Raw genomic sequence first — 14,218 nt, 5'->3', positions numbered from 1 at the left:
TTAAAAATTCAAGCTTAATTTGAACCTGGATAGCAGTGGGGGATTTGAAAGTTATTTTTTTCACTCTGCCTGGCTTAAGTTTGAGTATGAGGCAGGTGAAACTTCTGTAGGCAGCAGGGTGGGAGTCGGGAATCTCGGGGCTCCACCTGCTGCTCCAGTGCTGAGGTTTAACAGCTCTGTGCAGTGTTCTGTATTGCTTTATTCAGACCTGGGTACCCCTATTTGACCACAGCCCCCCTGCCTTGCTGCTCCAAGCATGGAAACATACCGAGACCCAGGGTAGACATTCAGAGGGGGGGTTGGTATCAGCAGGCTATAACTCATTCAGATAGACTTGGGGGCCCCCTGCTTCTATCCCACTAAAGCCAGCTCTGGTCCCTGTTACGCAGGCAGATGCTGAGAGAGGTGGCAATGTTTGTATTCAAGATTTAATCCATCTGAGAGACCGCCAGAGCAATGAGACAGGGTGGAGAGGAGACAGCCTTTCTTCAGTGGAAAATGACCCCCAAATCTGAAGTGGGACAGCCAGGACACCGCCTGGCCGCCCTTCTCAGCTGCCCAGTGTCTCTAAGGAGCAGATGCCCCTTATTAACACCACAGTTGCTTTCTGGGGAGGAGTATTTATTACCTTGAGTGGATTCCTTCAAAGAGGTAGCATATAAATCAATCAACCCAATTACACCCTCTTTCCCCCTCCTAGCCTTCAGGATATAAAAATGTCCTTCAAGAGCAATATGGGTGGGGCATCAGAGTCCATAGAGTGTGATCTCCAGCACAAATGGAAATTAATCTAGCAAGGGGCCAGTGGGGAGCAACTTTATTTTAAGTAATAAGAGGGCACATTCTGGGTTGTGAGGGGGGGGGATGACACACTGAAAGCCCCCTCCTTGACAGTTATCACAGCCTGAGCTGGGTGCATCCAGGGTTAAGATACACCAGACTACTGTATTGGGTGGTAACTGGAAGCACTGGGATTCTCTGGGTGAGGCTGGGAACCCCTTTGACGATCCTGAGAGCACCACCCCTTCCCCCCTCTTTCCCTCAGCTGCCCGTTAAAATAATGCCATACCTGCTATCTGGAACTGCCAGTGCCTGCTGGTCCCTCCAGCATCTCTCTGCAGACAATGGGCAGCAGAATCTCTTCCATCACAGCAGCTGTAGGGGGAGGGCACCTCTCCTGCACCAGCCCCAGAATTAACCCTCTCGGAGCCAGCATGAACAGCCCGACCCCGGCAGATTCACTCAGGCTTCTCAGCCCCCTCCCCCCCCCCCCAGTTCACCCTGGCGATTCCATCTAGGGCTAGCATACACTGGGGGTGGGTGAGAGAAACCCAAGAACCAAAACCAGGCTGACACGAAGCCGTCTGTCCCGTGACCCAGAATGCCACAGCAAGATCAACTGTCTACGCCAGGCTATGCCTTCAAGACAACTCGTAACTGTAACAGGGTAGTGGCTGCAAGCCCAGGACTGCAGAGATGCCAGCTGGGTTTTTGCGGATAAGTGATTTTGTATGCATTAGGGTCCTCATTAAGGAGATCCTGTACTCTGGAGTCAACTAGCAAGTTAAATCTAGGAGATATACCAATTTGAGGAAAAGACCATAGTCTGTTATTAAGACATGAGGGGAAGCCTCTGCTTGCCCTGGATCAGTAGCATGGAATGTTGCTACTCTTTGGGTTTTGGCCAAGTACTAGTGACCTGGATTGGCCACCATGAGAACGGGCTACTGGGCTTGATGGCCTGACCCAGTAAGGCTATTCTTATGTTCTTAAGACTTATGTTTTTGTAAGAAACGGAAAACTTGTCTGTTTGGAAAATGTTTAGTAGGGTACTCGCGTTTGTTTGCCGTTTCTCTTTGATGACATGTACTAGCAACGACTAGTGCCTCGTAGTGATCTACACTGAACCAGCGCTGGGATATTACAGAATATAAGAATAAAAGGTATTTGTACTATCTGGGACGTGGCCACTCATGAAGTTGCCTGAAAGCAGGTGGAGAGAGTGCCAGAGAGAAAACAGTCCCTTCCAGCACATCTAGCTTCATGCTTGTTGCAGGTTTCCTGGTCTCACTGTGTCCTTTTTATATATATATTCCACATATCAGTGCAGGATTCGAACCCACAACCTAAGGGTGCCCAGGCTGTAGCTTTAACCACTGCACCACACACTCACCACAGGTAGAAATTGACAAGACGCAGCTAGAGGCTGCCTCTCTCTGCTTCCCAGCTCAGCCCTTTATACTGAGTTCATTGCCCTGGGATGATACAGTAATGACGTAGAATTTTCCTTCAGTAATATGGGAGGACGGTCACTGAATTCTTCAGTAAGATGGAGGGTTACTCGATCCGGCCCGAGTCTCAGCTGTAGATGTCATCAGCTGCTGCAAAGACCTCGGCCAAAGGGAACAGAGGGGGATAACTTGGGACGTGTCTCATCATTTTGACCACAATACATCATGTACTCTACGGGGAAGCACCAAAATATCTGTTTGAGGCACTGAGAAGATATATGCCAAAACGCCAACTACACTCACCAATGGCAATGAGACAGTCCCATGACGTGCACTACCAAAAGACCTGGATAGCAGCGATCTCAGTGGCTGGGCCGAGGCTTTGGAATGAAAAGGGCTTATCGAGGTTGTGTTCTGAATTTAGATCCTTCCAAAAATTGTTAAAAAACCCTTTTCAGATCGAGCTGTGCGCTATAACGTTTTGGAAATCCTAATTATATTACTTACCTTACTCTTGGATACTTTTTTCACTCTCTGGATACGCTCACGACGGATATAGGTAGTTATTTTAGGTTTTGTATTGTTTTGTCTTACTTTTGTTTATTGACTGTGTATATTTTTATATAATGTAACCATCTGGAATTGGTCAATGTTACCTTGTTGATTATAAATTTCAATAAAGACTATTGAACTTAAAAGCAAAACAACCCATCTATTTGTTAGAGCATTTTATAATTAAGAAGATATTGTTAATTCTCTCATAAGGACCAAAGTTGATCTGGGACTCTGATATTTTACATGATTTTCAATTGTGCGCAGATGTTCGAATCCAATAGAAGCTGGCATTGTAAACTAGAAGTTGGGACGTTAGATCATTTAATTTTTTTTTGTCCCTGTATAATTGCTTTTTGGAAATTAATTTGGTCCCAAATTAATAAATTATTAGAAAATCATGTAGGACTCTCATATGATACTATATTATTTTGTACAGCAATGAGAACTCAGAGTCCGATTTCTGCAAATAATAACAAGTTATTATTAATATTGACAGGGGTCGCCATGCAACAAATCACTCAAAATTGGAAGGATTATACTAAATTAAATTACACATTTTGGTGGAATTCAGTTTGTCACATATATAAGATGGAAAAGGTGATAGCATTACAACAAGGGAATATTCATAATTTAAAAAAAATATGGGGACCATTGGCTAGTTACTCTAATGATCAGATATCTTAGCACATGGAGAGAACATATAGGGGGTTAGGGAGGGGAATTTATGTTACTTGGATATAGGAATATTGGGGAAAAAAAAATAAGGGGGATGTTTAATTTTATATTATAAGATTATATGAATGTAATTCAAGTGTGATGAAACAATTGTCTTTGAATATGTATTTTCACTTGATGTAAGAAATAAAAAGGAATAAAGATTAAAAAAAAAAAAAAAGATGTTCGAATTTGTACATTTTTAAGTATGTTTTTTACATTATGTATGATTGTACCTGATTGTAAAACCGCTTAGATAACCTCGATAGGCGGTATATAAAATCATAATAAACTTGAAACTTGTATGTGAACTTGTAATCCGCCTAGTTGATAGGCAAACTAGAAATTTTAAAATAAAATAAATAAATCTTGATCAGAGAACAGAAGGACTTGAGTCAAACACCCACAGGAATCAATTCACATGAAAAAATTAATACCAAGACACACCAAACATATTTACAAGAAAGGGCTCAAGGTGGGAGCCCACCGCCATTTATTTGACAGCAATTTGACCTACAAGAAACCAGACGCTCTTACTGCCCCAAGCACATGGATTTCCAGAGTGGGAGCAAGAGGAGTGTTTTCTGGATCACGGCGAGAAGCACCCTAGCCCGCTATCTGCAGTCCGCTCTGGCTCAACCCCTACCTTCTCTAGGAAAATACCAGTCCATGACACATGTACAACTCAGCCCTAGGGAGACGTAACACAGAACGTCAAGCTACATGCCTGGACATCACTGCAGTGCATCTTAACAAGCCCGCAAAATCTGCTTTAAGTCAGCAGCAGGCCAGATATTCATATTTTAAAAAAGCAAGAAAGGTGAAGTCCTATGTAATTTAAAAAAACTATCAGTGCAATGGAAGATATTGTACCCAGGGCTGAGATGGCAGCAACTACTTCAGGAACAAGGTGCTTAAGAATTGCAGAGTGTGGGGGTCTGCAGAAGGTTCTGGGACCACTGGCTGCTCAGAGAATAGACAGCAGTAGCCGTAATCACAAAAGCACATTGAGTGGAAACCAGGATTCAGCCCAATTGTGGCAGCCACAGCGACCAGGGCCAGCTTATGAAAGATGAAAAGATGTGACCCAGAGGAGCAGCGAAACACACATAACCTACTGCCTCCCTCCTACACAGTAAATGTTAGAGCTGGAGAGAGGTAACTGTAATTTCAGCTGAATGCTTGCTAAGGTTAAGGGTCTCGCTCAAAAGCCAATACAGTACCAACTCCTGCTACCCTTTCATCCCCTTACATCTGTACCTTTAGCCATGAAAGCCCACGGAATGCACAAGACACAGCAGTACAGGACTGGTCACTCAGTGAGATTATCAAGCACCTGACACAAAGATGAAATTTACCACTTTAGGGAGAGGCATCCTAAGTTCCCCTGCAGCCCCACTCAGCACCTCCTTCTGCTCCCTTTAATCCTCGCTAGAATGGAACAATGTGTAATTAAACTTTGGCATTCATTGCCAGAGAATGTGACAAAAGCAGTTAGCTTAGCAGGGTTTAAAAAAAGGTCTGGCTAACTTCCTATAAGAAAAGTCCATAAGCCATTATTAAAATCCACAGATTCTTCCTAGGATAAGCAGCACAAAATCTGTTTTACTCCTTGGGAACTTGCCAGGGTCTTGTGACTTGGATTGGCCACAGTTAGAAACAGGATCTTGGGCTTGGCAACTCTTTATATTCTTAGCACCAGGCCAGCTCCAAGGTCACCAAGAGATGCAGGGATAAGGCGCATTAAGAACATTTCAAGAGAATAACATCTAGGGGCTGATATTCAGTAGCACATCACCATTTAGAAGAGGCTCTGCCACTAATCTGCTGATCCCTGGCCTTTCAGTGGCACATCATGACATAGTGCTGCTTAAAAATCCACAGGCACTAGCTGGTTAATGGCAGTGTGGTCAGGACAGAGCTACTAGTCATCAGTAATATCCAGCTCTGGAACCTGGGTGACGGTTGAATATTGTTGCTGATTGGGTAACTCCTACTGGACCACTAATGGCTCAGATCTTCACTACTGGTACCTAGAGAGGTGTCAGTACTGAAGATCCAGGCAGAACTGAGCCAGAAGATCTCAATCTGTATACTTTGGAGGAAAGGAGGGAGAGAGGAGATATGATAGAGATATTTAAATACCTATGTGGCGTAAATGCGCATGAGTCAAGTCTCTCATTTGAAAGGAAGCTCTGGAATGAGGGAATAGGATGAAGTTAAAAGGTGATAGACTCAGGAGTAATCTAAGTTTCAAGTTGGTAGATGCGTAGAACAGGCTCCCGATAGAGGTGGTGGAGACAGACTGTGTCTGATTTCAAGAAAGCCTGGGATAGGCACATGGGATCTCTTAGAGAGAGGAAGAGATAATGGTTACTGGAGATGGGCCATTTAGCCTTTATCTGCCATCATGTTTCTATAACCAAAAAGCTCTATGACATCATAATGCAGCTGTAAAGAGCCTTAGCCAATAGGAAGAGGAGATGCAAATGTTAAGAGCTTTTTATATAGCCCTTTTCTGCCGTCATTTTTCTATGTTTCTATGTTTTCTATGATGCTGTGGATGGGCAGACTGGATGGGCCATTTGACCTTAATCTACCATCCTGTTTCTAAGTTTCTAGGAGTGGGCAGTGTCTAAAAGACAGTGAATGTTACGCCCTCTAATGTTTCCAGGGAAGTGACTTCTGCACGGGTAGGAGAGTCAGACACAGGTATTACAAGCAGGGGGAGAGGGACCTTGGCTTACACTTCTAGAGTATGGTGTTCAAGTCTTCCCCCTAACCCTAGATACAGCTTTAAGAGAAGCCCTACTGTCAATCACACGTCAGGGACAGGCACATCCTGCCCTCCAAAAGCAGAAGTGGCATAATTAAAACGGCTTCTTTCCTCCTCTTCATGGTGCCCCTTTCATTTCTGCCGCTTGTAGATTTTTTGGGCTAGGCTGACAAAGATGTCCTTGGACAGGCTGTTGGCATGGCGGGTAATCAGCGACTGCAGCCGCTGGTAGCTTTCGTCCTCGTACCGCTGGTAGACAGCCGGCAGGCCCAGTTCCTCATACAGCTGCTTTATTTTTGCCACCCTGGCTGGGTCATGCTGGCCGTAGTTCTCCTGAAACAAATTGACAGGCAGATGAGTAAAAAAGACAGAAGGTGCTGGACTTATAGCACTATGGCTTTAGCACCAGTGAACTGGCTGCAAGCTTTGCATAGCCATGGCATTGCTCTAATGTAGGTTACCTGCCCTAGGGATACCAGATTTCCTCTAAATAAGTAAATAAAAAATAAATAAAAAGAGGACACCTGGCCCTGCCCTATTCCACCCCCACCCCCATACGAACCTTTGGTCTCCTTCCCCAAGCTAGGGGCTGCATCTGGAGGGTTGGACTTTGATGTGCATATTATGTCTTTGCATCGACATCTGTGCATGTGCAGAGGGCCTCCAGCTGCAGCCCCCAAGCTCGGGAACTTCCAAAACCTGGACAAACTGCCGGGTTTTGGAAATCCCTCCGGGCACCTGGACAGTCCTCTAAAAAGAGGTCATGTCCGTGTTTTCCCTCTCCTGCCCAATACCCCTGCTAACCATTACCTTAGCCAAGTCCAGGCCATAACCCTTAGCCCCATGTCCACACTGATACCTCTAGAATCTGTCTCTGCTCAGGGGACACGAGCTTCAGCGCCTGCACCACCAGCCAGCTGCATTTATTATCCTGAATATCAGAGCCTATCTTGCCCATCACACTGGGGTCACCAAAGCAGTCAAGGAAATCATCCTGAGAACGGAGAGAGATAGACAGTTTCATGGTCTCTGTGCTTCACAGTGAGGCGCTATAGCATCCACATAAAGTCCAGTTCAAGAGGCACCAAAACTGACCTATAGTGCCTTCCCCTCCCCCTGGGCTGTCTGGACCTGTGTATCCTGTTCTTCCCATACCTGGATCTGGAAGAACTCCCCCATCTCCAGCAAGATTGTCCTGGCATTCTCATGATCCTTGTCGCTGTCAATACCAGCCTGGAGAAAAACAAAACAAAACAAGAGACTGAAGAACAACTGGTGTCCATCACCCTTTTCCTCAGCAAGAGATGTACCAAAATTCATTCAGTATCTGCACAGCGTTGCCAGAGCTCCCCTTCTCCTTGCAGGAAAAGAGTGGAACTGCAAGAGCTGGGTGCTCCTGTACTGTTCCCTGCAACACCCCCTACAGGGAAGAAGCTGGGACTGCAAGAGCTGGGTGCTCCTGTACTATTCCCTGCAACACCCCCTACAGGGAACAAGCTGGGACTGCAGGAGCTGGGTGCTCCTGTACTGTTCCCTGCAACACCCCCTACAGGGAAGAAGCTGGAACTGCAAGAGCTGGGTGCTCCCCAATAACCAGCGCTCCTCTACTGTTTCTAGGAGTCCCATATGGCTGGCTACCTTCCATTCCTTTTCCACAGGCATTCACCTGACTCACCATGTACATGGCAGCAGCCACAGGCAGGTAGAATGAGTAGAAGGCAGTCTTGTATTTCACAATCACTTTGTACCTGAAAAAGAGACCAAACATCATAGCTAGGCCATCAGCTGCCACCGACATCATTCTGGGGTTCCAGTAGGAAGTATTTGTCTATGACCTCTTACCTCTGCTCGGTGAATCGGCTCAACTCAACCTTTTCAGGTCGAGCTGTAATGAGATCTAGTGCCTGGCCAAGTTCCGTCTGGTAGGAAGTCTGGAGAGAATGGAAGATTACAGAAATAAAGGCTTAACACACTCACTTCCTCCCCTCCCACTGAGGGACTCTGATCCAACAGCTTTATGCCCATCTCCATCATCCAGTTTAAACTGCTTCTCTTGAAGTGGTTCAGAACCAGTGCGCCAGAAGCTTCCCGGGCACCTACTTCGATACAGCTCTACCACAGGCTCAGGGTACAGAACACACATCTAGGCACAGCAGGTCCAGGAACCCAACATCAAACACCAACTTACAGGTTAAAATTCACGGCCATTCAAGAGCAGGCAGACAAGAACGGATTCAAGTCTAAGGTGCTCTCACCTGGAGAAAGAGTTCCAGGAGACTGAGATAATAGGGCTGCCCACGGCAGTATTTCTTCAGCAGACGGTAGATAGAGGCCTCCAGCAAGAAAGAATCGTTAACTGCATCCAGCCCCACACCTTCCTGGGAAGGGGAGGAAAAAAAAAAATCAATCCCACACTGCTGAACTCAGGCAAGGCTTAACAGTTTGGCCCAAGATGCCCTTCCCGTCTTCTAAACAGGTACCCCGGAAAGGAAAAATTATGCCTCACTTGTTAATTTTCTTTCTTTTAGATACAGTAGACAAATCCAGAGACTAGTGGCTTTACTGACTGAAAATCAGTCACATTCACTGAAAAAGTGAATTTCACTACTGTTGCTATGGCTTCAGTTGTGCAGGGGTGTCTGGCTGAGTGGTGCCAGCTTTGGGGGTTACACATGCCCCCCCCCCCCCAGGTTTCCACCCCACCCTCCCTCCGGTGTTTGAGGGTCCTATAGTCTCTGTATTTTTTCTTCTTTCCCTGTTGTTTAAAAAAAAAAAAAAGAGCGTTTAGAAGGAGTAGCATTTTGCACTATCTTTCTCTTTCACACTGCAACTGCTAGTGCAAAACGCTACTCCTTCTAAACGCTCTTTTAAAAAAACAAACAAACAACAAAGAAAGAAGAAAAAAATACAGAGACCATAGGATCCTCAAACACCGGAGGGAGGGGGGGGTGGAAACCTGGGGGGGAGGCAGGTGTAATCCCCAAAGCTGGCACCACTCAGCCAGACACCCCTGCACTAACTGAAGCCGTAGCAACAGTAGTGAAATCTACTTTTTCAGTGAATGTGACTGATTTTCAGTCAGTAAAGCCAGGAGCCCAAAGACTGCCATCCATCTTCCTGCTGGAGATAGAATATACTAAAGGGCAAGAAGGGGTTCCATCCAAATGGAGCACCTGCAATTCAGTTCTCTATCTCCACCTGTTGGTAGATGTGCAGTATCCCACTAGACTCTGGATTCATCTGCTGCTGTTGCTAAGGAAAAGATATTCAAATTAGTCATTAATGTAAGAAACTCTTGTTGTGAGCCGCATTGATTCATCAAAGAAAAACTGCGGGATACAAGAAACTGTATTGTATTGTATACATCCCCAACAAGGAACCCCAAGAGAACACCTTCAGTATTAACAGGCCTAATCTCACCTTCTTATACCAGCAAGGGTGGCCTCGCCGAATCTCCGAATAATCCATGATGTCATCAGCCACCAGGAAGAAGGCTTGAAGCTACAAGTGGGGGAGGGAGAAACGGGTCAGTGGAAGGAGATGAATGCATCTGTGTTCACAGACAGAACCTGTACTCCTCTGATATAACACGAGTCAGATCAGAATGAACAGATGTGGGCTCTACCCAACATCTACAGGAAACCCTGGGAACATTTTACGATGGACTGTGGCAAGACTAAACGGCCAAAGGATCTTATACCCTACAACATTCTCCAATTCGTTGGACCAAAGGTAGAAATATCTCATCTTAAACCTAGAAAAGGACACTCTTACGTCTTCCCCCTGCCCCTGGATATCCCAGAAAGAGAGGGAGATGCCTCACCAGCTCAATGCACCAGCCCACAGCCAAAGCACGCTGGAAGTTTTCCACTTTCTGTGCCTCAGGTCCCATCAACTCCCGCAAGGAGCTGACAACAGCGATGCCTCGATTATATTTGCCCCCCGGGGCATTGTATTCCAGCACCTGCAGAGGAAAGGAATACGAGATTACTCCAGTATATTGCAACTCGTGTCTCAGCCAGCAACTGGAGCCCAGAGAGGATGAGGCAAGTCTCCAACGTCCCCAGCAACCGGTCAGGGGTTTCACCCTAGGTTCTGAGACTAGAATATATTACACATAACCTCCAGGTAGCTCAGTCTGGCTTCAGACCTGGTTATTGGCAACAAAAGGAAGGTCAAAAACCACACAATACACGTGTCTTCACTGTCCCCATAAAAAAAATCGTAAAAAAGGACAGATGTTTCAATTTAACACAACTACCTGAGGACACTATAGACCACATCACAAACATATTCAAAGTAAGTCTGATGCCCCTCTCCCTGCATTGGTTACTTTGAATGTGTCCGTGATCTGGTCTATGTGTTAAACTGAGCCGCAACAAGAAGAAAAGACCCAAATTTCCACAGAAGAAAAGGACAATCCAAACAAACGAAACGGTGGTGGAAATCCAATGTTCTTGACGCTTCTTTTATTCAATTAATCCTTTGACTTAAAATGTCCACATTTGTCATCGAAGGACCCAACACAGGCCATGTTTCGGCAAAATACGCCTTCCTCAGGGATCCAAAAGATGAAATGCACAGCCTTATGCAAATGTGGAATAAATAAACATCTTGACAAACCAAGCCGAATGCTGTCTAAAGAGGCGCAAAACTCAAACACTGGATTTTCACTTGTCGTTTGTTTGAATTGTGTTAAACTGAAACACCTATCCTCTTTTCAAACCTGGTTATAGCAGGGCAATGATGGCAATCAAGCTTTAAGATTCCTTCTGCACCCGCTGTTACAAATCTGAAGTTGCTCTCAAAGAGATCAGGTACCTTGGGTTTGGAAAGACAGCAATTACCATCTTTGCACCATTTCCTTCCAGAAGATCTCAGACCCCTTCCAGTGGGTGGTTTCAAGGTTCGCCTCTCCCACCTGTTGTTTTTACAACCTTGCTTATCTCACATTTTATACACAATTAAAATCTGTTCCCTTGGAAGAATCTTTGGCAAAAATCATGAAAGAAATTTTTACTGCCGTTGAGAAGTGGACCCTGGCAGGACACTTGATCATGAGCTGGCTAAAATGGATCTTCTCTCTGCTGTTGCTGATAGTTGATCAGGTTACCTCGATTCCTCAGTAGACAATATGTAGTTTGGGTGACAGAGAGGACACAGAATCACTGCTACAGTGATCAGAGGGGGTTTTGCAGACCATTGGCTGGTGAAATCATGCTCTCATTACCTTCAAACTCTGAGCCAAGTTCCGTTATGTACGCAATGGTCCTGTGCCTTGTGGATTACTTAGGATCAGTGCACTAGAGGCCTCCCAATTCCAACTGGCTCATCGCTAATCATAAGTGAGGAATTTCCTCTGGCTCCCTGTTCATCTGCTATTTACCTGTCCATGGGGTACTCCACAACTAAAATGTCAGAAACAGAGCTAAAGGCTGCCTCTCTGGCGAACTGGACTTTTCCTCTGCTGTATACTGCCACACTGATGCAACTTCCTGTGGGTGGGATGCTACAGAGGAAAGGTCTGACTGGCCAGAGAGGCAGTCTTTAGCACTGTCTCTCACACTATAGTTGTGGAGGACCCCACAGGTGGGTAAGCAGCTGAGCTGAGGAGGGAGTGGAGGTGAGAGACCCACTGGTGCCAGAATGGGAAGGTAAGCACAGTCGGGGATGTCCCATCTTGGTCCTCTTGCCCAGGGCCCACCGAGCCCTACCTACGCTACTTCTGCAGATTTTCTCCCTACTCAGTGGACAAACCATACCTCTTTCAACCGTGCAATGGCGTCTCCCACCTCGGGGTGCTGGAGCCCATCCTCTGTGAGATCCCGAACAATCTGCTGGAAGTATTTGATAAACTCCTGCCTGTCGGCTACAGACTGCTCTTTCCAGCTGCCGCTCATCCTCAGAAACTGCGATAGAGAAAGAAGATAGCTACGTTATCGCAGGTTGAGCTAGGTCCTAAACAGGCTCTGTATGTTTCTTTCCAGCTTCAACCTAGCTACTAATAGGACCCCAAGGAACAGCAAGACCCATCACACAGGCCAAGAGCTCTGTATGGTTTCCCTATCAGAAGAAGGACATTTCACACCATGTCCCTGCTTAGACCAGACTCTGCAAAAGTCAAAAATATGACACCATGCACCCTGCAAAAACAGAAAAAACCAGACCAGCCAGCTGCTTATCTCTTTTTATAGCCTATATTGATCAGACATATAGAAACCTGCATGTGCAGCCACATCAGAGGTAGATACCCTTATATTGGACAGATATGACATCAATATACTGACCCTCTTTTCAAGATCACAAGTAACAAGTTTGCTAGTTGTAAATTCCCTATGATCATTTTTATTATTTTTTTGTCTGTTTTATTCTTATTTTACTTCCTGTATTTTTTTCTCTCACCATCCAGCCTTTTACATCCCAACACTCCCCTTCTCTCTTTCCAGTCTCATCACCTCTTTCATTGGCCAGAGATGGTTCTCAGAGCAGTAAAGTCTCTTCCCAGCCCAGATCAGTGGTGACATCTTTTGCCAGCCCTGGGTCAGCAGAAACAGCGACTTCTTTTTGTGAGACCAGGCAAGCGGCAGCAACTCCCGATGGGCCTGGGATGGCATCAAGCGCCAGGCCCCAACTCCTAAGTGCCCAGGCAACTTAACGCCTGGGATTTTGCCAGCTCTTGCTATGATGATATCAGATTTTCTTTGGCAAGTCAGGGGAGGGGGGTGGGGGTGCAGAGAGGGGAGCAAAACTCCAGGCAGTTACAGTCTCAGTAAGATAAGGAAGCACTACACCAACCAAACAGGTTAGAAGGCCCTCAATCTCTGAAGTGGAATCAGAGGGGAAGGGCAGAGGTTACAGGAGACTCAGCCCCCCTGGGGTAGATCAAAGAGAGGGTTGGGGCAGGTTACAGAACTCACAACCCCCCTGGGGTAGGATCAGAGGAAGGGGGGCAAGTTACAGGACTCACAGCCTCCCTGGGGTAGGATCAGAGGAAGGGGGGCAAGTTACAGAAGTCTCAGCCCCCTGGGGTAGAATCAGAGGGAGGAGAGCAGATTACAGAAGTCTCAGCCCCCCTAGGGTAGAATCAGAGGGAAGGGAGCAAGTTACAGATGTCTCAGCTCCCTCTGGGGTAGGATCAGAGGGAGGCGAGCAGGTTACAGAACTCACAGCCCCCCTAGGGTAGGTTACAGGAGTCTCAGCCCCCCTGGGGTAGGATCAAAGGGAGTGGGCAGGTTTCTAGGAAGAGGGTGTAAGTTAGATTATGTTCCGAATTTAGGGGAGACACTCTGCCCAGAGGGACACTTACCCCTGCGCCTGAAGCCTCCAGGAGCTCTTACCTCGTCTCTGCACTCCCCACAAACAACTCACCCTCCTGCCCTGCTCTTTAAAGCCTACTCCTGCATCTCCGCGCACTTCATGCCGGGACTTGTAGTCTTCACTCCTCTCACCAGTGGGTAGACCGCGCCTGCTCCCATCAGCAGGCACTACATCTCACGCAGTGCACCAGGGCAGCCTCCAGCAGCTCGGGCGTTCCTTTGCGACGCGTGCAGAGTGACGCATATTTCCGATTGGTCAAGCCTATGGTGCGAGGATGGGCTCTGGGGAACAGAGCCAATCAAAATCCGCGAAGGCGGCCGTAGGCGTCGGCCAAGCGTTCCGATTGGTCCCCAGTGACATTAGCTGAGTGTCGCTAAGGTCGTGGGAGGAGCCTCGTCGTTTGCAAATCTATATTGGGTATTTGGTGCTGCAGAGAGTGTAATAAGATTCTTATTTACAGTCATGCACATTGGATTGGATTTGCTCATTTGATGTACGGCCTAGCACCTAGGTTTTAAGGCGATTTACAATAGAGCAAAAGAGCAATACATGTTTTGGTCCTAAACTAAAATATAAAACTCATGCAAAAATTTTCAAACATTACTATTCAATTAATATCATTTGT

General features: G+C 46.3%; 2 protein-coding genes across 7 annotated transcripts in view; both read right to left on the bottom strand.

Moving 5' to 3' along the window:
- The window catches only part of RUSC1 (RUN and SH3 domain containing 1), a 30,477-nt gene extending 29,219 nt beyond the window's left edge, over nt 1–1,258 (bottom strand). Inside the window, exon 1 of one of the 2 annotated variants that reach the window (XM_033924115.1) lies at nt 1,070–1,258. The gene's annotated coding sequence lies outside the window, so the exon portion shown is untranslated. The remainder of the gene's footprint in view (nt 1–1,069) is intronic. The other variant, XM_033924116.1, reaches the window with a different exon arrangement.
- A 4,753-nt stretch (nt 1,259–6,011) lies between these two features.
- FDPS (farnesyl diphosphate synthase) lies at nt 6,012–13,766 on the bottom strand. Of its 5 annotated transcripts, none has more exons than XM_033924284.1 (10): nt 13,725–13,766; nt 12,039–12,185; nt 10,100–10,240; nt 9,697–9,777; nt 8,532–8,654; nt 8,119–8,207; nt 7,952–8,024; nt 7,432–7,509; nt 7,136–7,270; nt 6,012–6,609 (listed from the first exon to the last, which is right to left on the bottom strand). In XM_033924284.1, the coding sequence occupies exons 1-10, from the start codon at nt 13,749–13,751 to the stop codon at nt 6,409–6,411; spliced, it is 1,095 nt and encodes a 364-aa protein (XP_033780175.1). In that variant the 5' UTR covers nt 13,752–13,766; the 3' UTR covers nt 6,012–6,408. The 5 variants fall into 5 exon arrangements, with proteins under 5 accessions (XP_033780175.1, XP_033780178.1, XP_033780177.1 ...); XM_033924287.1 differs by lacking the exon at nt 13,725–13,766 and adding an exon at nt 13,645–13,668; XM_033924286.1 differs by lacking the exon at nt 13,725–13,766 and adding an exon at nt 13,614–13,660.
- Between the last annotated feature and the right edge of the window lie 452 nt (nt 13,767–14,218).

Source organism: Geotrypetes seraphini, chromosome 16 (genome assembly GCF_902459505.1).
Source record: "Geotrypetes seraphini chromosome 16, aGeoSer1.1, whole genome shotgun sequence".
In the NCBI taxonomy this organism is placed as follows: domain Eukaryota; kingdom Metazoa; phylum Chordata; class Amphibia; order Gymnophiona; family Dermophiidae; genus Geotrypetes; species Geotrypetes seraphini.
Note: the sequence above shows the minus strand (reverse complement) of the source record. Positions and strands in the feature narration are given on the sequence as shown.

Excerpts from the sequence above, each read along its gene's own strand:
- FDPS (XM_033924283.1), bottom strand. The coding sequence starts at position 12,890 with ATGCCATCCCAGGCCCATCGGGAGTTGCTGCCGCTTGCCTGGTCTCAC. Across the intron at positions 8,655-9,696 it reads ACCCTTGCTGGTATAAGAAG|GAAGGTGTGGGGCTGGATGC; the intron begins GTGAGATTAGGC and ends TCCCCTTCCCAG. Across the intron at positions 8,025-8,118 it reads AGCCGATTCACCGAGCAGAG|GTACAAAGTGATTGTGAAAT; the intron begins GTAAGAGGTCAT and ends TCTCTTTTTCAG.